General features: G+C 46.5%; 1 protein-coding gene across 1 annotated transcript in view; it reads left to right on the top strand.

Annotated features, from left to right (window-relative positions):
* NEDD9 (neural precursor cell expressed, developmentally down-regulated 9) overlaps positions 1 to 19,715 on the top strand; it is a 52,016-nt gene extending 32,301 nt beyond the window's left edge. Inside the window, exons 3-7 of the mRNA XM_068166858.1 lie at positions 9,351 to 9,452; positions 10,578 to 10,679; positions 11,114 to 12,328; positions 13,080 to 13,169; positions 15,145 to 19,715. Coding sequence (XP_068022959.1) covers positions 9,351 to 9,452; positions 10,578 to 10,679; positions 11,114 to 12,328; positions 13,080 to 13,169; positions 15,145 to 15,654 — 2,019 coding nt within the window. The 3' untranslated portion in view covers positions 15,655 to 19,715. The remainder of the gene's footprint in view (positions 1 to 9,350; positions 9,453 to 10,577; positions 10,680 to 11,113; positions 12,329 to 13,079; positions 13,170 to 15,144) is intronic.
* Positions 19,716 to 24,377: the final 4,662 nt, after the last annotated feature.

Here is a 24,377-nt window from a genome sequence, read left to right as displayed (position 1 = left end):
AAGTTGTTTGGACTAAACCATGCAGGATTATTGTTTGTGAGCCTTTGGTGCTTGGTTGCAGGGTGTGGTTGATTAGGTGGTGTTGGATGATAGGTTGGACATGATGATCTTGAGGGTCTCTTCCAACCTGGTCTGGTCTGGACTGGTCTGGTCTGGTCTGGTCTGGTCTATTCTATTCTATTCTATTCTATTCTATTCTATTCTATTCTATTCTATTCTATTCTATTCTATTCTATTCTATTCTATTCTATTCTAATTCACAACAGTAAGACCACTCTTTCCTATGTGTCCCAGCACCCTGTCTGTTCATCCTTTTCCTTCCTATCCTTCTCCATACCCACCCTGAATGTAGTCATCTGTCTTTCAGAAGAAACACTCATAGTGTTACCAGCATAGAAAACAAGTGCATATTTGCCAATGGTTCTTCACAAGACAACCTTTTTAAAGCAGGCAGATGAGACAGTGTGGGATGGCACTTGAAGCTGCTTGAAGCGTATACTGTGGGCAAGATACCAAAAGACTGAGGTACTGAGTTTCACCACTCACTTCCAGGTCAGGTTTAATCACAGGCTTCTAGAGAATGCTTTATCGGATAAATTATCTCTCCACCAGAAGGACTTAACACACAAAAATGTGGAGATTGTGTTTCTCTGCAAGATCCATCCACAGACATTTGTTTCTGAGTACATGCCTGTTCTATCACCAGTACTGTAACACATCAGCTCATTACCCCTGTTGGCCAACACATGCAGAAATGGTGATGTCAGTGTCTAAAAATGAGTAATTGTCATGGGGATGGCACTTGTGAAACTCTTACCAAGAATACTGGACAAGTATCCTCTTAAAATTGCTGATAATTCCACAGTATCACAGTCATTTCATAGTAACAGCTCCACTTTGCTCATCTCTCTTGCTCTCTTCCTCACAAAAATACAAAGTGGGAGCATTCTCAGAAGTGTTGGTTTGCCTTTCTTTAATCACATTTTTTGAGCAAGAACAACTCCACCAGAAGCTAGGAAATACCCTTTCCCAGTCAGCCTTGCAATTCAAGGCCAGCCAGCCCCAAGCCTGTTCCACTGAAGCAAGCAGAAATATTGCTCATAACACAACTGGCAGAAAGCCCTAGAAACGATGAGAGCGTGAGCAGGATCAGGTCACGAATGCATCATTAAAATACAGGCAAAAAGAAGCAGTAAAATCTTGTCAGTGACAAAACTGTTGAGCTTTTTTTTTTGTGCCTTGTGCAGCTCATTTGGTAAGATCTGCAGAGAGAGAGCCTCTTGTATCCGCATTTAGTTGGTGATTACGCGCACCAGCAGCAAGAAAAATGCAGTACCACAATCCAAGGCTACAGCTGATGAATGTCAGCACCATTCCACTGCACTTCATACAGCCCTGTCATGCTGCACTCATTGGAGCTCAGGGCCTTTATGTAACCTCATAGATTGAAAAAAGGAATGTTATTTTTGCAAAACACCCTCCTCCCTTCCCCCCCCAAAAACACCCCAAAACAAAACAAAAAAAACCCACCCAAATCCAAAACCAACAACAGCAAAACCCCAACCCAAATGAAGCAAACCCCAACAGCATTGTTTGGGAAGACAAAAAACCCCTGCACTTCAGAGGTAGGAAAAAACAAAACTGCAAACCAGTGTAATGAATCTGCTTTTGGGGGCTGGTTAATGGCAAGGGTCAGAGCAGAGCTTGGAACAGTCAGGACTGGGCTGGTTGCAGAGCAGCTGGCTACGCTGGCATCACCAGCAGCTGAGGGTTGGTTTCTAAGCCACCTCCTGATTTCACTTTTTTTATCTGTAGTCCTTTTCACAGCTTCTGCTCTACATCTTCACAACTCACACCCCAAACTTTGCATAAATCTGGCCAGAATCGTAGACTCATTTGAGCTGGAAAAGACCTTTAAGGTGATTAAGTCCAACCAGCACTAGTAACAGAGCACTAACAAGTCTGCTGGTAAACCACGTCCCTCAGCACCACATCTACATGTCTTCTAAATCCCTCCAGGGATGGGGGCCCCACCACTTTCCTGGGCAGCCTGTTCCAGTGCCTGACAAGCCTTTCAGAATTTTTTCCTAATGTCCAGTCTAAACCACCCTTGGGCCAACTTGAGGCTGTCCTCTTGTCCTATTGCTTGTTACTTGGGAGAAAAGACTGAAGACTGACCCCCACCTTGCTGCAGCCTCTTTTCAGGTAGTTGTAGAGAGTGAGAAGGCCTCCCTAAGCTTCCTTTTTCTGCAGAAAAAAACCCAAACCTCCAGGTCCCTCAGCTGCTTTTCATAAGATTTGGGCTCTAGACCCTTTACCAGCTTTGTTGCCTTTCTCTGGACCCACTCAAACACCTCAGTGTCTCTCTGGTAGTGAGAGAGTCCAAAACTGAATGCAGTGTTCAAAGCATGGCCTCAGCAGCGCTGAGCAGAAGGGGACGATCACCTCCACAGCCTCAAAGGGAGGAAAGGGTAACACCCATTTTCATTACTTGTTATTTGCATTACAATACCGTGGGGACTGAGCATCTCCTGATGAGGCACTTCAGAGCCACATTTCAAAGTTTCTGTTTAAACCCCGAGCCTGCAAAGTTCAGCGTTTTCAATTTAACACACCATGAATCAGTGACATCTGGACGTGCTTTCACCCCGAGCACATGCACTGCTGTAGCAGAAACACAGAATCACAGTCTGACAGGGGTTGGAAGGGACCTCTGGAGGTCATCAAAACCCAACCTCCATGCTGAAGAAGTTTCACCTAGAGCAGGTTGCCTGGGATGATGTCCAGGCAGAAGAGCAGATCTTTGGAGGTACAGGTCTTGGACAACAAACGGACAGAAAGTGTAGGAAAAAGCCTGCTTATTTTTAAGATTGAAACAATATCAAGGACTATAGCTAAGCTCTGTATCAGGGTAGAATTTGTTCACATATCCTTATCTTCACACATCTTGAGTCTTACTTCTCAGAAAAGCCACTGGAGAACACCCAACCAAAGACAAAGTGGCAGTGTCATTATGCGTGCCGATACCACGTTTCAACCGCACAGCAGAGCTGCTAACTCACTCAGCCCAGGAAAGCAAATGCAGGCACTGCTGCTCATTTCCTCTTGCTTTGCAGAAATGCTTGGCCTCACAGCACTAGGACCAACTCATAGTGGCAGCTACAAGCTTGGTGCATTAGAGGAAACTGCTCTCTAGGCTTCCTCCCCTCTCTTTCAGCTTGTGAGCCTTGATGAAAAGCTCTCCAACAGTTGAAGTCTTGGCAGAAGAAAATTCTATTAGAGCATTTTATAGTGTGGCCTGAAGTTCATATGTTATTTAGGTTAAAATAAAGTGTTATGTTTTGATATTCTTAAGACCTATAGCAACTTAGAAAGCCAAACATTTGCAAGAGCAAGTATCCTTAGCACATGTGAGAATGAAACCTCACTGACAGCTGGGAAGCACATTGTATGTCATCATAGATAGCAAATAAGTAAGTCAAGAACACTGCTTCTTAAAACCATTTCTGCTCTTCTTTTACAGCAGACAATACTCAGCAATACAATAGGTATTGCTGTCAGGAAATGAATTATCAGTCACTGGAAATCTTAATGCAGCTTGTGCAAGCCAGGAAAATCATAGACTGGTTTGGGTTGGAAGGGACCTCCAAAGGTCTTCTAGTCCAACTCCCCTGCAGTGAGCAGGGACATCCTCCACTAGATCAGGTTGCTCAGAGCCTTGTCGAGCCTGACTTTGAATATTTCCAGGGATGAGGCTTCAACTACCTCCTTAGGCAACCTGTGCCAGTGTTCCATCAATCTCATGGTGCAGAACTTGTGCCCAACATCCAATCTAAATCTCCTCGTCTGCCACTGCCTTCCAAAGCATAGGAGTTCAAGAGAGTAGAGATTTGGGGGTTCCCCCCTAATTCTCTCTCTCTTATGGTTTCCCCATCTTTGGCTATTTTGTTCTCCTTTGGCTATTTTGTTCTCCTTACAAGCCTCAGAGAGCCCAGGTAGATGTTTCATATCCACCTATGAGGATCAGGAACAGAAGTTCAGTAACTACAGTTTTGCATTAAGTTTACAGAAACACTTCACAACAACAACAAAGCAACAGACAAACAAAACCCCAAACCAACACCATTCTCTTTTGCTTGTATTTTGAGTCATCATTGCCACATCCAAGCATTCTAACAACCCCATTTTATGCACCACCATTTAGCCTCCTCCCAGAGCAAGCTACAGATGATTTTAATAGACACAAGACTGACAGCTGAGATTGGCAGCACTTGATAGCAAGAGCTTGTGAACCGCAGGGAGTTACCCGTGGAGTGGTGAGGAGGGAGGAAATATGCAGCTCTTCATCCAGATTTAAAACAAATATGTAAACTTTATCTTCTTTCCCTCCTTCAGAATGCACTGATCTATTTTAAAAGCAGTAAGTAGGTTCTTGGGGTTGGGAGGCCATCCTGCAAAATCACAGAATCACAGAAGGGTGGGAGTTGGAAAGGATCCCTGGAGATCGTTGAGTACAACCCCTCTGCTAAAGCAGGGTCACCCAAAGCAGGTTGCTGAGGATCGTGTCCAGGCAGATCTGGAATTTCTCCAAGATGAAGACTCCACAACCTCTCTGGACAGCCTGTTCCAGTGCTCTGCCACCCTCACAGGAACTTAAGTTTTCCCTCATGTTCAGATGGAACTTCCTGTGTTGCAGTTCATGCCCCTTGCCCCTTGTACTGCGTCTGGGCACCACTGAGTAGAGACGGGCTCCATCCTCTAAGATACTTCAGATACTACTAAGCATTGATAAGATCCCCCCTGTCTTCTCTTCTCCAGGCTTAAACAGCCCCAAGTCTCTCAGCCCTTCTGCCTCAGAGAGATAGAAGGATAGGATAGGATAGGATAGGATAGGATAGGATAGGATAGGATAGGATAGGATAGGATAGGATAGGATAGGATAGGATAGGATAGGATAGGATAGGATAGGATAGGATAGGATAGGATAGGATAGGATAAACCAGGTTGGAAGAGACCTTCAAGATTATCGTGTCCAACTTACCATCCAACCCACCCAATCAACTAAACCATGCAACCAAGCACCCCATCAAGTCTCCTCCTGAACACCTCCAATGATGGTGACTCCACCATGGTCCTGTCCCCTCCTCATCTTTGGAGCCCTCTACTGCACTCTCTGCAGTAGTTCCCTATCTTTCTTGAACTGGGGCGTCCTAAAGAGAGCACAGTACTCCAGAGGTGGCCTCACTAGGGCAGAGTAGAGAGGAGGGAGAACCTCCCTCCACCTGCTTGCCTGCTGAAATAATAAACTGCCCTTTTCAACTCCCCTGCCTGCCTGTGGTTTGGGTGGGGAAAGGTGCTGCCAAGGTGCCACATAGCTCTGCTTTAATTCTTCCACCTGTAAAATGCAGCCAAGCTCGTTTCCCATCGCTCCCCCTGTCAGGAGCTGTTGTTCCTGGGAACAGGCCAAATTCTGCCCTCCAAAGTGCAGCTATAAATTCAGAGAAATTGTGTTGGCCTCAGTAGGTTTATTTGTTCTTTATGCTTATTAAACAATGCAAACTACAGCGTTGCACACGGGAACAGTCTTGTTGCTGCCTTGGTTAGGAATGTTCTCTGTTGCAAACCTCGAGGACACAGAATGATGTGCTTTTCCCCTTGTATTTAAAGAAGAGGGATTTAATGAGCCACAGCAGTGGATATTTTGCAAAGCACATGCACATTCAGCACTTTTTTCTTGGTGAGGAACATGCCATTGGCATGGAAAAGACCCAAGTAGTTTCTTTTGGAAGAGCATGATCTGCAGCAAGACCAGAACAAACTTGCTGCTCAGCTGTCTTTGTTTTGCAGTCCGGAGAGTCGTTTGAAGCAGGCTCATTCCCTGTTTCACCAGAGCCAAGCCTGCCCTCCGTTAGTTGCTCTGCATGGATTAAGTGGTTAACAATGTTTTGAGACTGTTGGGCTGGGGAGTTTGTGGGAACACCATCTGTTTCCTTCAGCACATAAACAAGGAAAATTGCTGGTTTGGAAGGCAGGATTATTTAAACCCAGGCAACCACAGGCATTCTGGAGAGAGGAGAGGTAAGAGGAAAAAGAACTCTCATGAGGTCTGAAGTGCAGTGACATTTGTTGGGAAATAAATTCCTCAGTACCAGATAGGGGTTGCTATCCCAGTTCCAGAAGTGAGTAAGGGGGGAACTTTTCTTTCACAGCCACTTACTTCCTTCTGAAGTGCAGCTTCAAAAGTAAACTGCCATCAAACATACAAAGCCACCTCAAGTGGTTCAGCAATCACAGAATCCTAGAATGATTTAGCTTGGAAGGGATCTTAAAGATCAGTCAGTTCCAACTCCCCTGTCACGGGCAGGGACACCTCCCACAAGACCAGGTTGCTCAAGGTCCCATCCAACCTGACTGGATTGGAGCCTCCACAGCTTCTCTGGGAAGCCTGTTCCACGGTGAAGAATTTGTTCCTAAAGTCTTAACTGTAATCCAGCTTCTTCCAGTTTGAAGCCATTACCCAGCGTGACAGAGAGTGTCAGAGCACTGCATCTGGATGCCCTGAGAGGTTGTGGAGTCATCTTCTCTGGAGAGATTCCAAAGCTGCCTGCGTATTGCAGTCCTGCTGTGGGTGACCCTGCTTTAGGAAGAGGGGTTGGACTAGATGAGCTTCAGATCAGGACTGAAGCCCCCACAACTTCTCTGGACAACCTGTTCCAGAGCCTTACCACCATCATGGGGAAGGATTTCTTCATAATGTCTAATCACAATCTAGCTTCTCCCAGTTTGAGACTATTATTCCTCATCCTGTCACTAGGTGTGCTTGTGAAAAGTCCCTTTCCAGCTCACCTGTAGGCCCCCTGCAAATACTAGAAGGCTGCAATTCAGTCTCCTCAGAGCCTTCTCTGCTTCAGAGATTGTTTCATGGTACAGAGATTACACAGCAACATCTGGCCAGCAAGTAAAAAGAAGCGTCTCTGTGGTTAACATAGCAGAGAGAAGGGAGTGGGTTAGCACTGGGGACTTTTCCTGAAGACCTCAGTGAAACAAAACTGTGAAATCTGGGCAGGATGCTCAGTTTTTGTACAGCAAAAACCATTGCAGAATCTTTATAGAGCATTTGGGCAGAAACTTTTACATTTTGCCTAAGTTTCTAAAGCAGTCAGGTAGCTCTGGTAGAGAATTCTGTCCAGGCCTGTCATTTGCCATTTTATGCCTTGGGATTGGAGTATTTTTTGTTGCTGTTGTTAGAGCTGAATAGCAGCAGCAGAGGTTAAGATGTCCACTGTAAACCCAGCTCTCTCTTGGGGTTGGGTAACATTTCCTCTATACTACATTATACTGAAATCCTGCCAGGCAGGTGCTGCTCAATACATCTGTTTTGCACCAAATTTTATTTGAAGTCATTATGGTAGTCAGTGGTTTAGAAAATGTCAGAGGGGGAAAAAAAGGTAAATTCTAAGCCTTTTTTTTTTCTTTCAGAGGCTTTTTTTGCATTATATACTTCAAGAATACCTTATCATTTCCTATCTGAGCTACTAATACAGACAAAGCAAGAAAGAGAGAGAAAGCTAAACTGAATCTCCCACTTTTAGCCTTTCTTTGTAAATGAATTCCAAAGCCACACCTCACACTCAGTCATCCAGGATCTTGTGCCACAGAGCACAGTAACACAAGGTATCTGGCCAGAGAAGGTGGGAAATACCTCCAGAAGCACAGGAGTAGAATCCCAGAGCCTGAGCATAGTATTTTAAGCCTGTCAGTAAGTGGGAACACTCAACACCTCAGTAGGAACAGCTGGTCTCAGTGAATAGGTGGTGAAACCATCGCCTCATGCAGTCTGTGTTAATGGGTAGTCGGCAGGGAGAAGGGATCAAGCTTGCATAGACCTGCTGGAGTGTCAAGGGTTAAGGCTGGGTTGGCCACTAGATAAGTGACAGAAGCTCTCTACTATCCCCTCTGAGAAAGAAAATATGGGAGAGAGACTGATGAGTTGGAAAAGAAAAACTGAACCAGCTTTAATGAAAATAGTAACAATAGGATGAAATAGGTACAAATAGATACAAACCAATAAAGAACCCAGCTCCCTCATGGAAATGGTATCAGTGTCACCACTGATGCTAGAGGCAGGCATTAGGGAAGTCCCAAACTGGGACTCAGAAATCAGGAGCTGGATTGCAGAACTAGATTGAGGAACACATAGATTGGGATTGAAGGCAGAACAAACAGAGTCCTCCTTGGACACCAGCCATTGAAGAAGAGGCGTGACCCTTGTGATCCCTCAGCTTTATAGCTCAGCACCTCAATGTAGCACACAAGGTTTAGCAGTGACCTTGATCTGCACAGGAACAAGTCTAAGCAAGAGCCTTTCTGCACCCCGTGACAGTAACTCTAACCATCAGTGTTATCACTGCTAGAAGCACAGCCACTGTCTTGTGAAAACTTAACCTCAGGAAGTGCCATCACTGAGCTGGGGAAAAAATCAGATCACTGACCAGGACTGACCTCATTGGTGTCTACAGCTACCTGAAAGGACATTGTAGAGAGGCTAGTGCTGGTCTCTTCTCACAGGTAGTTAGTGATAGGTAAGAGGGAATGGCCTCAAGCTGTGACTGGGTAGGTTTAGACTGGACACTAGGAAAAAAATTTTCACAGCAGGAGTGGTCAGACATTGGAATGTGCTGCCCAGGGAGGTGGTGCAGTCACCAACCCTGGGTGTGTTTAAAGGTCATTTGGATGTGGTGCTTGGGGATATGGTTTAGGGGTGAACCTTGTAGAGTAGGGTTATTGGTTGTACTTGGTGATCCTGAGGGAGAAAGTTCTTCACACAAAGAACTGTTGGCCATTGGAATGTGCTGCCTAGGGAGGTGGTGGAGTCACGGTCCCTGCAGGTGTTCAGAAAGGGATTGGATGTGGCACTTGAAGCCATGGTTTGGTAGTCATGAGGTGATAGGTTGGACTTGATGATCTTTGAGGTCTTTTCCAACTTTATTGATTCTCTGATTCTTCTGAGCTGAATGGTTCTGTGATTCTGTGATCAGTCCTTTCCTAGCTCAAACCAGGACATGGAGAATCTGTGCATGACAAACAAAGGATACTGCAGCAACTGTAGAAGATACTAGCAAGCAACTGTGTCAGAACTGGTCTGAAGGAGAAGATGGTGCTCATGTAGTTACTAACAGCCATTTTGCAGTCTTCAGCTGCCAGGGGCACATGCAGAGCTGCACTACTCCCATTGCCGCATGAAGTATGAATGTTAATAGAACTGGACTGTTTACACCCCCTGCAGTTACTGAGAGAGCATGCCAAGATCCTCAGAGACTTATGTTTCCTCTTTTTCTTTCATCTCACAGGTAATAATTCCAGTCAGGTCAGGACAAGGTTATGTTTATGAATTCCCTTCCAATTACCAGAAGGATACCTACGATATCCCCCCTGCTCGCCCTCTCCAAGGGGTAGGTACCAATAAAACTGCCAGCAGCACTGACAGGGCACAAAGGGTGATGGATTTCTAGCAAAGGTTTATGAGCAAAGCAAGTTCTCTCATTTCAGAGAGAAAATATGTTTTAATTAGATGCTGTGGCTTATTCACAGAGCACTGAGGTATTTCAGGGTTGTGTTTGATGTTGAATAAGATCTGGCAGCGCACCAAACGCCACAGTCCCATTTTCTGTGTTTTGATCAAAGAGTTTATCTAAACAGAATAAACTTGCTGCTTGGGAACAGGTTGTGGGTTGGTGTTTTTTTCCCCTTGCTTTGTTGTTGCATAGTTGACAGCAATTCACTCAGTAAGGGTAAAATTGTCACCCAGATGAACAGCTACTATGCAGGGAGTTGTTTTCACCACTGACCCCGAGATACATCTTTGCTCTGGGGAACACCCTTAGCATTCAGTCCCTACTGCCACAGACATCTAGAGCTGATGCTTGCAGGACCTTGCATATCTCCATGACTCTCTGACAGAGCAGCTTCTCTAGGCAACCACACTGAAGCCGAGTAGTACATAGCACAGCCTGACACAGAATGGCTGGAAGTGTTGGGAAGTCTGAGTTAAGATACATTCAGTGACATGCAGAACCCACTCTCATGTAGGACATGGCACCAAGTGGGACACTTGAAACATCTGAGAGCTGTATTTTCTGCTAGTAAGACAGCTCACATTGCACCTGATAAAGCAGATAAGTGGTGCTGACAGGGCCAGCCCTACTTTCAGAGAGTTTAAAGTTTATTTTTCAGGCCCTCTAATCTCTGGCAGTAAGGGTGTGATCAGTTCTGGTCACATGAATGCACTGCACCCTCATTCACCCCAATAGCTAACCATAATAACCTGGCTTTAGTTTAACTCTGGGGATGGAAGTCAAATGTCACTTCAGCTGTCCACACACTGAGCAAAGTGCATTTCCTCCTGACTGTCCACAGTACAGGGCAAATCTAAGCATCTTTCCCATATGAAACAAAGCTGAAGAGCTCTGATCATCTCCAGGCTGCTTGAGGGGAAACACAGAAACCAAGAAAACTCACCTGAGGTCAGAGCTTTCCTGAGGTGACTTGTTTCCATAACCACTGTGTTCTTTCTGTAGATATATGACATTCCCCCCACATCAGTTAAGGGGCCTGCACTTCCAATTCCCATGGGAGAAGCCAAACCTTTAGGAATCTATGACATACCACCTGCCAAAGGGGTAAGTATTACTCTGTCTCCACAAGATGCTGTACTTTCACATCTGACCAAAGACATGTTTAAACAACGCGTCCTGAAAGAAAAGGAGATTCAGTCCTTTAGAGGTTTGCCTAGGTGTTTTAAACTGTTAAAGACTGGTAAGTCAAAGCACTGCATCAAAATGCTACCATTATGGGCTGTGAGTTGATAGAGCCACATCATGTTTGTGGCAGCAGGCTGCCTCTTTGGATTTTGCTGCTTAGGAGATTTTACATTGAGATGAGTGTTAAAAAGTGAGATAATAAACCCAGTGCTCAGTCAAACCCCTGATAAGTATCTGATTCTGTGATAGTCAATGACAGATATCCCATCCCAGGATTTTATAGCCTGTGTGGAAGATGTAAAATATTTTGCTAGTCAAGCCAAAGGTCTCATGGTTGGCTTTCTGCCATTCAGGTCTACGCTACACCTGCATCTGCATGCCGAGATGATACAGGCCTGAGGGAAAACGTGCAGGAGTTTTCACCTTCAGTGGCACACAGTGTAAGACCAGAAGGAGTATATGATATTCCTCCTCCCATCACTAAAGCAACTGGGAAAGAACTTCATAAATTTTCTCCTGAGAGCCATTTATTGCCAGATGGGGTGCCACAGAAACACTGTGTTTATGACAGCCCTCTGAACCATCAAAACCATTTCCTTGGACAGCAACTTGCACCTCAAAAAGATGTTTATGATACCCCAAGGGGAGTTTCATTCCCAGGACAACAGACAGGACTCAGTGAAGGTCTCATCTCAGAAGCGAGAGAAGGTGTGTATGATGTGCCACCACCAGTCCTCCAAGACACTAAAGGCTTACAGGATGTGACTGATGGGATAAATAGGTTGTCCTTCTCCAGCACGGGAAGCACAAGGAGTAACATGTCCACATCTTCCACAGCATCAAAAGACTCTCTCTCAGCTGCACAGGACAAGAGACTAATCCTTGACCCAGACACTGCTATAGAGAGGCTTTATCACCTCCAGCAGATGGTGGAGACAGCTGTCAATAACCTCATGGCCTTCGTTACAGCAGACTGGCGGTCTTATGGCTACATGGAGAAGCACATCAATGAAATCCACTCTGCTGTGGATAAGGTAGAGCAGTCCCTGTTGGAGTACCTCCACTTTGCCAAAGGCTCCGCAGCCAACGCTTCCTGCCTGCCCGAGTTCAGCCTCCTGAACAAAATGAGGAGAGAGGTGCAAAGGCTGGAGGACTCTCACCAGATTCTTACCCAAACCAGCCACGACTTGAACAGCTACAGCTGGTCTTTGAACGTTCTAGCTGTCAACAGGCTGCAGAACAAATGTGACGACCTGGACCGGTTTGTGATGGTGGCAAGGACAGTCCCAGACGACGCCAAGCAGCTGACCACCACCATCAGCGTCAACGCAGAGGTGCTCTTCAAACAGGTATCCAGCAGCTCACGTTTCAAAACCTCACCAGAGAACATCATGAACGCTCCTGACTACGTGTATGACAATCCTCACATGCAGTGTCATGGAGAGAAAGCACAGAACTACTGTGGTCCCCTTCCCCCCATCCTGGGCAAAGCTCAGCCCCCCCACAACGCCACCAGTGACGGCTCGGAGAAGAGCTGGATGGATGACTACGATTACGTTCACCTGCAGGTGGGTCAACACAACACCTTGTTCTGCAAAAGGCCAAGTGGCCCCAGGGAGCTTTAGATTGGATATTAGGAAAATTGTCTTTCCCAAAAGGGTTGTCAGGCCCTGAAACAGGCTGCCCTGGGAAGTGGTGGCTTCCCAGTCCCTGGAGAGATTAAAGAGCTGCGTAGTTGTGGTGCTGGGGGACATGGTTTAGTGATGACCAGGTAATGCTGGGATTTGATCTTAAAGAACTCTTCCAACCAAAATGATTCTATGCTATGAAGTAAGGATTCTGGGATTTAGCACCTTCCTGGCTCTGAGCATCTGTATCAGTGATGCCTTACACCAAAGAAATCTACTTCCAGCAGAGTAGCTATGCTGGAGCACAGCAGCTCTGCCGTATTCATTTCCTTGTTGCCACTCCAAAACTGAGTGGAAGCCCAGCCATAGCTCTCAGATGTTTAGAACATCTTGTGGGTTTTGCAGAAGCTGTTTGCAGGAAAGTAGCAATCAGATTGCCACACTACTGCATATTTAAGAGCAGCTTCAGCAGCAGGGTGATCACTTCCTCTCAGATAGAACTACTGGTATGTCACAGCAATAGCCTTTTTCTCTGTCACACCATCTTTTTCTTCTCTGTACTCTTGGTGATGTCTACCAGTGGAAAAAGCCAAAAAGCCAATACAAAGAGATCTGTTATTGGACCTATAAGTTGTCATTCAGCTCAGGAGTGGGTTTGGTTTACCATGGTGTCTTGTGTTATGCAAAACAGGGGAAAGAAGAGTTTGAAAGGCAACAGAAGGAGCTGCTGGAAAAAGAAAATATCATCAAACAGAGCAAACTGGAGCTGGAGCACCATCAGGTATGTTGGTGCACTGCTGTGCAATGCTCACACAGAAATGCAGCATTCCTTGCACAAAAGGAGTACAGGTCAAAGAAAGCAGGAGGGAGCCTCCCCTTAGCAGTGTGCAGGTGCTCACATCATGGCTGGGAGGTGTGCATGATGCCACCAGACAGAGCTGGAAAACCCCAGGTGCTAGATGGTGAAAGTGGTAGGCATTAGGTCTTGCTAAACAGAGGCTCCAGGTTAGTTTCTTTCCACATAGGATTTGTGCCAGTCAGGCTCCAACATCAATGGATTTGTCAACATAAAAGACAAGAATACAGAATACAGAATTAACCAGGTTGGAAAAGACATTTGAGATCATCCAGTCCAACCTATCATCCAACACTATCCAATCAACTAAACCATGGCACCAAGTGCCTCATCCAGTCTCTTTTTAAACACTTCCAGTGATGGTGACTACACCACCTCCTTGGGCAGCACATTCCAATGGCAAATCACTCTTTCTGTGAAGAATTTATTCCTAACATCTATCCTAAACTTCCCCTGGCACAGCTTGAGACTATGTCCTCTCATTCTGACACAGGTTGTCTGGGAGAAGAGACCAACCCCCACCTGGCTACAGCCTCCCTTCAGGTAGTTGTAGACAGCAAGAAGGTCTCCCCTGAGCCTCCTCTTCTCCAGGCTAAGCAACCCCAGCTCCCTCAGCCTCTCTCAAGGCAGGAATAAGCCTTTCCCTTGAAAGCAATTTCTGACCATCTCAGTTTATGAGATTATTTGTTTTAGTACAGTGCATCACTGTGGTGAGCCTTGTGCAAGAGTACAAGGAAAAGCAGTCTCTGCCTCCAAAGGCTTACCACAGGGACTTCTGAAGTATCTCACAGTGGGTCAGTCACAAGGCCAGGTCGTAAACTTGGCTTTCCTGACCTGCAATCCAGTGCCTTCATCACTGGTCCACATTGAACACATGTGCTGCCTCCACATCTCCTCAGCAAACATCCAGACCATTAACTTACTGTGCTTAACATCACTTTCCACTTTTTAAAAGCAGCTCTTGTAGGGTTTGAGGGCTGTCACTTGGCCCTCATTAATTCTTCAGTATGTTTTTGCCATATTGTGTGGCAGAAAACTGTAACAAGCAGGGTGGAGGTGAGAACTGGAGGTTTGTCATCTCAAAATCCCACAGAGATGGCAGCTTCTGAGAGAGCGTGTAGGAGTCATTGTCACTTGGATCCATCTCTCTCACTTCTGATTTTGGGTTCTTCCAAATGAGCAACGGGCTGCAAATTCAGGAGGTGTTCTGGGTTGTGTAATGCAAGCAAATTGGTTTACACCATTTTCTCTTCTGAGCTGCATGCCTTTGGATTTGTGGTGCTCCTATGAGGAGAGGCTGAGGGAGCTGGGGTTGCTTAGCCTGGAGAAATGGAGGCTCAGGGGAGATCTACAAGTACCTGAAGGGAGGTTGTAGCCATGTGGGGGTTGGTCTCTTCTCCCAGGCAACCAGTGGCAGAATGAGAGGACAGAGTCTCAAGCCATGACAGGGGAGGTTTAGGCTGGATGTTAGGAAGAAGTTCTTCATAGAAAGAGTGATTGGCCATTGGAATGGGCTGCCCAGGGAGGTGGTGGAGTCACCATCACTGGAGGTATTTAGGAAGAGACTGGATGGGGTGCTTGATGCCATAGTTTAGTTGATTAGATAGTGTTGGATGATAGGTTGGACTTGATGATCTCAGAAGGTCTTTACCAACCTGGTTAATTCCATTCCATTCCATTCCATTCCATTCCATTCCACTCCACTCCACTCCACTCCATTTTACTTGACCACCCCTCGCTCTTCAAAGTAAAAGCTCTTAGAAAAGACTTAATTCTGTTTATTTAGCATGAGGTGAGTCCAGGCTAGCTGGGGTGTCCTCAGGCACGTGGTGCAATTGTAGCACATAACAATGTCACAGGAGAATATTCTTTGAAGAGAGCCTTTGGATTTGCCTTGCAGATCAATCAATTTCAACGCCTGGAGCAAGAAATCACGAAGCCAGTGGAGAATGACATCTCAAAGTGGAAGCCAGCTCAAGCTCTCCAGACTGCCAACAGTGCTGCCACCTCCCGCGACAGCCAGCTGCTCCTCTTCTACTCTGACCAATGCGAGACTCACTTCAACTCCCTCCTGAACGCCATCGATGCCTTTTTCAGTTGTGTCAACGCTGCCCAGCCCCCCCGGATCTTCGTGGCTCACAGCAAGTTTGTCATCCTGAGCGCTCACAAACTTGTGTTCATTGGAGACATGCTCACCAGGCAAGTGGCCACTCAGGACATACGCAACAGAGTGATGAACTCCAGCAACCAGCTGTGCGAGCTGCTGAAGAGCATTGTTCTGGCTACCAAGATGGCTGCCCTGCAGTACCCCAACACTGCAGCCCTGCAGAAGATGGTGGACCGAGTAACAGAGCTGTCTCACTATGCACAGTTGTTCAAACTCTCACTGGTCCAGATGGCCTCCTTATGAAAGCCAGTGGAACCCAGTCCACAAGCAGCCAAACAGAAAGGCAAACAACCCGGAGCTATGTTTTATGCAAATGTTCTCTTCTGGGGCCTTTTTTGTTTGGTTTTGTTGTTGGTTTTTTAATGAACTATTTTAAATACCACCTTAGAGACTCTAATGAAATCAGGGATCTGGGAATATATCTGGTTCTGTATGATGTTTCTAATACCCATTTAGATTTGTATACACTGCATACATATGTATATGTTGCTACGTTCCCTAACCCACCAATTAAGCACCTTAAAAACGATGCGTTGGGTGAGCAGCGCCTGTCTTCTGTATATAGTGCCTCTCCCCTCAGTGTATTTGTTAACTGGATGCTGCACTCTTCTCCTTTCATTCCATCTTCCTTTTGGCACATGGACTTGGTTGTCAAACCTACTTGTAGCAATCCATGAAGCGAGTGTAATGGTTCTCATAGAACTCCATTCTCTTCTAAGATCATAGAATCAACCAGGTTGGAAAAGACCTGAGAGATCATCAAGTCCAACCTAGTACCCAATACCTAACACCTCATGACTAAGTAAACCATGGATTCAAGTGCCACATCCAGTCCTTCTTTGAACACCTCCAGGGATGGTGACTCCACCACCTCCCTGGGCAGCACATGCCAATGGCAAATTACTCTTTCTGTGAAGAACTTTCTCCTCACCTGGAGCCTAAACTTCCCCTGGCTCTTGTTCTGTTCTGGTTGCCTGGGAGAAGAGACCAACCCCTACCTGTCTACAACCTCCTTTCAGGTAGTTGTAGAGAGCAATAACATCTCCCCTGAACCTTCTCTTCTCCAGGCTAAAGATACTACTTTCTCTAGGTTAATTCCATGGCATTTAAGCCTCCTCTTGATGTTCCCCTATTGTCCAGCATTCAGTTGTTCTGATTAGCAGGTCTGCACTGCTACAACAAGCAAACACTTCAAGCAAGGCGCACAGCCTGTAGGAGAAAAGAATTCTTAGGCCTGTTGTGGTTTGAGCTGAAACAGCTCTGGACAGAGGACAAAATGGATTTACCCCAAAGGAGTAAACAATCACACTTTGCACAGGAGTGGAGGCTAAACAGAAACACTGTTTACAAAACTAAATCTAATCCAAAAGGTAGAATTTACCCCAAGGGAGTAAATAAACACAGCACTTGCACAGAAACAGAGGCCAAACAGAAATACTGGTTACAAAAATACATCAGATACAGCAGGCAGAAAGTCAAAAGGACCTAGAGCCACCCTCAAAATCAGCTCCTCAGCTGGGCCCACCAGGCCTCCACTAGACAGACCTCCTCCACCAACACTAGGCCTCCACGATGCATCAGCAATGTGCCCCCCAGCCTCCCCCGATCTGTGCCTCACTGCCCCCACCGCACCCCCAGGCTTCAGGTGCACAGCAAGAAAACAGCTTCCCCACAAGGCTGCACTCCCCCACAAACCAAAGATAGCAGCAGAGAGAAAGAGAGCAAACTGGCTGGGAGGTCCCCTTATACAGGGAGATTATGGGATGGAATAACAAATTCCAATATCCTGTGTCCACCCTCTGGGACAGGCTTTCTGCACCCTTGGGCTCTCTGGAGGAATTTTATCCCTATGGTAGGACAGTTAGTCTCTAACCTACAACAAGGCCTTAGAAGAAGCAGAACCTTCTAAAGGAGGAAGGCAGAGTCCTGTATGTTTAATAGCCTACAGCACTCAGATTTCACTGTTCCTAATTACTGTGCAAGGTGGAACTTCAAAATGTGTCAATGAGTGTGTTTGCATTGGCAATTAAATAGAAGAGTCAGGCCCCAAACCCTTACAAGTCATGGACTGAGAGGTATCCCTGAGAGCATTCCATGAGCTGTTTGGCTCATCCTGAAAGCTGCAGATGGGGAAGGTCTCAAAGTGTGCCTTCCAGAAGGCTTAACATACAAAGTGTCATTTGTAAGATGGAAAACAAAACCTTTCTTGTGAGGGTGACAGAGCATTGGACCAGGCTGCCTAGAGGTTGTGGAGTCATCTTCTCTGGGTAGATTCCAAACCCACCTGGGCAGGATGCTCTAGGTGAACCTGCTTTAGCAGGGAGGTTGGACTAGATTGTGTTTATGAGGCTCTGGCTAGCCTGATCTAGTGTGGGGTGTCCCTGCCCGTGGCAGGGGGGTTGGAACTAGATGATCCTTGTGGTCCCTTCCAGACCTGACTGATACTATGATACTATGTCTAGAGGTCCATTCCTACCCCCACCATTCTGTGATGTTTATGGACAGAAAACAGCTCAGTTTGCTATACTTAAACATCTCTACAGCACAGACAATATAATGTAGAACTAGCACTTATATTTGCCAGGACATGTTCTTGAGGAGCAGTTGCGTTTGTTGCAATTCTGTCTTCAATTATTAGGCTTGTTTTTTTTTACCCCTCTCCACCTTCTGTTGCATAGGTGCTGATCCTTCTTCACTACACTGTTGTCAAATAAAAGACCTCCTGTTTTAATGGAGCCATTCCACCAGCAAGTATCATAGAATCATAGAATCAATGAGGTTGGAAAAGACCTCAGAGATCATCAAGTCCAACCTGTCACCCAACACCTCATGACTACTAAACCATGGCACCAAGTGCCACATCCAATCCTTCTCTGAACACCTCCAGGGATGGTGACTCCACCACCTCCCTGGGCAGCACATTCCAGTGGCCAGCAACTCTTTCTGTGAAGAACTTTCTCCTCACCTCAAGCCTAAACTTGCCCTGGTGTGGTTTGAGACTGTGTCCTCTTGTTCTGGTGCTGGTTGCCTGGGAGACCAACCCCCACCTGGCTACAACCTCCCTTCAGGTAGTTGTAGAGAGCAGTACACACAAACCTACCCAGCAGTTCTCAATTGAGACCTTTAAAATTTGTTAGAAGAGTGGTTAAGACTGCTTTAAAACTTCATGTACACTGCCTGCTCCAAAACTCACATTGGTTGGTTTGTTGTCTTTTGTGAATGCCCTAAAAATCAGTCTTAGAAGGCCATTTTCCTGTGGGCCTCAGGCTAAAAGCCATGCTTCTAAGTGAGCAGGAGCTCAGGTAAATTCCAGGTGATTCTGGCATTGGTGAAAGAGAAACACTACTGTCCTGGCAGAAACAAAGGTAGTCCCACAACCAGGTGTCCTTGGTGTTGGCATCAGCAGGTGGATCATGGGTAAATGGGTAGCTGTGAGGGCAGCAGCCCTTCTGCCTAACTTTCCTTTCTCAGTCTGGATCCAAACATGTGCCTTGTTGAAACAGGATTTGTTGTCTTGCTTAACAAAATCACTTCAGCAGCAGATGAAATCTTGTGGCCTTAATGTTTTGTCTCTGTGTGAAGATCACTCTTGGGTGCCATAATGTCACTTCCAGGGTCTGCAAACGTTCCTGGGAGGGCAGCAGGCGTCAGCGCAATCTCAGCTGGCCCAGAACGGGCACAAGCTACAACGCAGGATGTTCCACCTCACCACAAGGACAAGCTTCTTTCCTTTGAGGGTGCCACAGCACTGGAGCAGGCTAGCCAGAGAGGTTGTGGAGTCTCTTTCCCTGGAGAGATTCAAAACCTGCCTGGATGTGATCCTCAGCAACCTGCTCTGGGTGACCCTGCTTTAGCAAGGAGCTGGCTTAGATAATCCCCAGAGGTCTCTTCCAACCCTTACCCTTCTGTGAGCTGGTGAGAACTGGCTCCAGCACAATACCCAGCTAGGGCAGTGTTGGTCATTACAACCAACAGCCAGGGGCCAAATAGCAATCCACGTGAATCTGTTTTGTCCTTGTGGTGTTTGGGATTCTTTTGGACTTCCTTGTCTGGTTTGGTTTGGTTGGTTTGTTCGGGTTTGGGTGTTGGGTTTTTTGTGTGGTTTATTTTCTTTTCACTGTATATTCTTAGAAAGTGAAAGTGTTCTGAAGCTTAGTGGTTAAATGTTGGTAGTTTGTGCTTTCAAAAGGACCACCTTTACTGCAAGCCTGTATTACAGTTTGTTACCTTGTAGAGAGTCAGGTTTTTTTAATGATTAAATGACCAAGGGGGTTTTTTATAGATATAAATTGAAAATGGCAACACTTGGTCTTACTTTTTTTTCTTGTCTTCTGGCTCTTCTAAGCATACTAAAAGGAAATGCTGATGCTTGCTACAACCATCAAAGCCATTCTAAAATGAGGAGTTCCCTGTCCATCTTCACCCTATAACTGCTTATCCATGGAAAGGGAGACATTGAGGAAGGGAAGGACAGATTCTCTGCCTGTCCAGAAGAAGCAGATGAAGCATTTATTCAACTCAGCCACCTAAGGTATCCCAAATACAACCATCAAAGGTCTACAGCACACACTTGCCCCATTCCTGGTGTCTACTCCTGCTGCTTGAGCTGCCTCCTGAACCACCTCATCATAGCACAGGCAGGTTCCCTGAGGTGAACGAGGCAGGTCCTCTCAATCCCACTGTCAGATGGAGTGACAGGACACAGGAGTGATTGCCTCCCCCTCTCCAGCACTCACTGGTGAAGCCATAATCCACACAGGAACTGGAGGAACATGTGTTCTCAGTGTAGCAATCCTTCCCTACCAACCCAATGGCAAGAGAGCCCATCTTCTACATGCCAAGTTGAGCAGTATCTCAGTTGTGGGTTCCATCTGAAAAAAACATGTGGCTTTAAGGGTCACTGAGCCTTTCCCAAGTTACCTCCCCTTTTCACAGTTGCTGAGGCACTGCCCTACCTCCTGTCAAATACCTTGGGCACACACAGCAGACAGAAAGAGCCCAGGACTAGTTGTGTGCTTATGCCAATTCCCTGTTGCCAGTGAAAGGTGTTCTTGCTGGAGAGTGTAAATGCAACGAAAGCCTTGAGAGCAAAGAGCCTGATCTGGCTCATGGGGTCTTCTCAGCTTCCTTAGAGTCCTCCATTTTGTTCCTCTGCTAAATTTGAAAAGGTCAGCTAGCAACAAAGGAGGGACTGGACAACCAAACTGGTTGAGAATAGAAAGCAGAGCCTCTTTGTTCTCCTCCCTAAGCCACTGTCCCCACACAGCTGCCAAGAAACCGCTGCTGTTTGGCAACCGAGATCGCAAAGGTCTGTGAATCCATGATTACACCCCAGCATCTTCACATCCCCCATAACTTCTAGACCCTAGAGCTTTTGGCACTCACCAACATGTACATCTGGGCTACACTTCAGAAACATTCCTTCCACATCTATTGCCAGCACTCCAGAGCATTGCTATACCAGTAACACCTTCCCTCTGCTCAGGAGCCAAGCATCTGTAGCCGTTCTGCTCCAAATCCATCTTTTCCCTGTTGAATCCCACTTCCAGGCTGCCTGTTCCATCTTAACATGCCTCAGGCCCAATCAAAAGGCTTTAGAAACTGGTAGGATTTCCTCCAGAGGCAGCTCTTAACCCTCCCTTGCTGCTCTCTCCTCTCACAGTGTTCATGGCATCAGTCCACATTTAAACAGGGACATTTCAAGGGTCAAGACAGGGACTCGCCAGACTCAGAGGACAGCACAGAGCATCCCTCCCAGCTCTGAAACATGCTTCTTCATTTCATTTTAACTCGTTGTGCTGCCAGTTTCAACAGCAATATAAACATCTCACTTCCAATCAATGGAACCTTCCTTCTGCTAGATGATTTATCCATCTCCAAGCCAGACTGTCCAGGAAACGTGGGGTTATTTTTCACTTTCATAAGTAATTCCTTTTTGCACCCAAATTCCACCTAAGCCAGCAGCTTTCTCTGTCTGTGAAGCCTTAGATACCACTTGGTGGATTTTCAGCATCAGAGAATCATTTTGGTTGGAAAAGACCTTTAAGGCCATCGAGTCCAACCATTAATCCAGCACAGCCAGGTCACCACTAAACTACATCCCTCAGTGCTGCACCTACATGGAACTCTCCAGTTACACCCAGCATTGCAAAGTCCTCCTAGAAGCTCTTTGACTCAAAAAGGATGATGAATTCATGAATCCAAGCTTGAGAGCACAACTAATCCAGCCTTATCATTAGCCTGGTGATCTCAGAGACAGCAGGAGCAACACAAAACCTAACATCCCAGGGGCGATCACGAGGGCTAGCACAGCTTCTTAATAACTCAAAGCACCTGTTTCCCTCCAGTGAACTGCCCAGAGGCAATTTTGTTTTGATTACAACTACATTTGGAGCACAGTTCACATAATTAGCAAGACCTGATCATGCTGGACATGCTGCCAGCCATTGGAATCACTTCAGAAATGCAAGTACATCCTTCTGTGTTCAGAAGCCAAAAACTAGTTAGTCTTTGGTGCTTGTGAGTTCCAGAGGGCATGAAATAGTCAGCAGCCAAATGTGAGAGCAGATATTTTCCCAGGGCATTGCTTTGTGCCTCTGGAGAGCTGCTGGGTTCAGAGCAGGGTGCTCTCCATCCTACCACCTTCCAGTGGTTAGGGCCACTTAGGGTTGGCCTCCCAGAGCAAATGACTGGCAAAGAGTTTCAGGTTAATGAATGTAGTAACATGAGGGCATGGCTGGGTGCTGCAGAGCCTTTTTCTTCTCTTCAACCTCTTTTGGGCAGAAGAAAATGAGGAGTTGCCAGTGCCATGGGAAGAAGCAAGGAAACAAGAAGTTCATTATACCTCTTGATAAGCCCCTGTCTCTAAGCAATGTGGTGTTGGCTCACAGGTGTGAATTTGTGAGCAGAATCTGAACTGCTCCAAGGGAGAGGCAATGCTGAGCAGAACATGACTTTCCCACATCTCCTGAGGTTTAATTTGCAATACTGCAACTCCTCACAGGAGTTGGTGCTTCAGTTCTGTCCTTTCAGCAGATAGGACTGGGCTAGGCTCAACCCAGAATGGCTCTGCAGTTTGCTGTCTTCTCTCTGCACCTCTCTGGGTTTAACTTCTGGCCCTGCACCTCCACAAGTAAAGTCCATCAATATTGCTCACAGGATTCTGCCTTGTTGCTATTGACTTCTCCCTCTCCATGAGCCCTCAAAGTCCCTTGCCACAGGTGAAACCCAACACCTGTGGAATCTGTGCCCAAGGAGCAGCCTAGCAGCTGCAATGGACTGAGCATACTCATCACCTCCCTGGCAGGGGTTTCTTCTCCTCTGCTGAACACCATTAAGGCACAGTAGCTTTTGTGTGTATGTCAAGGGTCAGGGCTAGGCCAGCCACTAGATGAGTAACAGAAGCTCTCTTATTAACACCTCTCCCTTCCTAAAGGAAAGGGAAAGAGAAGAAAGGGAACTGGTGGATTGGAAAAGAAAACTAAAACAGCTTTAATGAAAATAACAACAAGAAAATTGAATAGAAACAAACAGATGCAAACCAATGTTGAACCCAACCCCCTGATGGCAATTACATCACTGTCACCAGTGCTGCTGGGGGCAGGCACTGAGGGAGTCCTAGACTGGACTCAGCTGCAGAAAGGAATTGGATTCAGGAACACATGGATTAGGAACAAAGCAGAATGGTCAGAGTTTGCTCAGACACTGGCCATTGAAGAAGAGACTTGACCAGTGTAATCCCTCAGCTTTGTACTGAATATGATGCCCTGGATTTTAGGGATCTGATGGCCAAAGTATCATGGGACAAAGCCCTAGAGGGAAGAGGGGCCCAGGACAGCTGGTTAGTGTTCAAGGATCACCTTGCCTGTGCCCAGGAGCAAAGTATACCCACAAAGAGGAAAGCAGGAAAGAATGCTAGGAGAGCTGCCTGGATGAGCAAGGAGCTCCTGGACACGCTGGCACACAAATAGAAACTCTACAGAGAGTAGAGGAGAGGACAGATGGAATGAGGAGGGGGGAGACATAAAGAAGCTGTCTGAGCAGCAAGAGACCTGGTTAGAAAAAGCTAAAGCTCAGAATTAAATCTATCCAGGGAGATCAAGGGGAACAGTAAAAGTTTCTATAGGTATAAGTGATGAAGAGGTTATTAATTTATGAACTATAATAATAAAATAAATAATTCATAATTATCAGCAATCGAAGAATCACTATTTTACATACAGATTGTAGTGCACGATTGTGCAATGCATCCCATAAGTGGTTTAGCATTTACAATTTGGACCCAATTAGAATACTCACAGAATTAATTTCAAGTGCAGGAAGGGAGGGTGCACTTCCGCCGCTTGTCCACCAGGCGGCGACTCGGCAGGACACTGGCGGCTGCTTACCTATACACAGAGTATTCCAATGAGTCGGAGGCTTGAACTGGAAACGCTATGCCGCCCGGCGCGGGCGCTTTGAACTGAGCGTTAGTGAGCGGCAAGCAGGTGGAAGCTGCACTGTGTCCTTTGTTTGTAGCGAAGTTAGTTGCTGGGCTGCGGCAGAGCGGCTGGCGGGCAGCCTTCTCCCTCCCGCTGCAGCAGAGGGGGGGGCAGAATGTATCACAGTATCAGTCAGGGTTGGAAGGGACCACAAGGATCATCCAGTTCCAACCCCCCTGCCGTGGGCAGGGACACCCCACACTAGATCAGGCTGGACAGAGCCTCATCCAGCCTGGTCTTAAACACCTCCAGGGACAGGGCCTCAACCACCTCCCCGGACAACCCATTCCAGGGCTTCACCACTCTCATGGGGAAGAACCTCCTCCTCACATCCAGCCTGAATCTCCCCACCTCCAGCTTCATTCCATTCCCCCTAGTCCTATCACTACCTGAGATCCTGAGCAGTCCCTCCCCAGCCTTCCTGTAGGCCCCCTTCAGATACTGGAAGGCCACAATTAGGTCACCTCGGAGCCTTCTCTTCTGCAG

Source organism: Melanerpes formicivorus, unplaced genomic scaffold (genome assembly GCF_026170545.1).
Source record: "Melanerpes formicivorus ecotype bairdi unplaced genomic scaffold, bMelFor1.0.p_v2 SCAF_109, whole genome shotgun sequence".
NCBI lineage: Eukaryota > Metazoa > Chordata > Aves > Piciformes > Picidae > Melanerpes > Melanerpes formicivorus.
The sequence above is the reverse complement of the archived record's forward strand: the minus strand, read 5'-3'. Positions and strand labels throughout refer to the sequence as shown.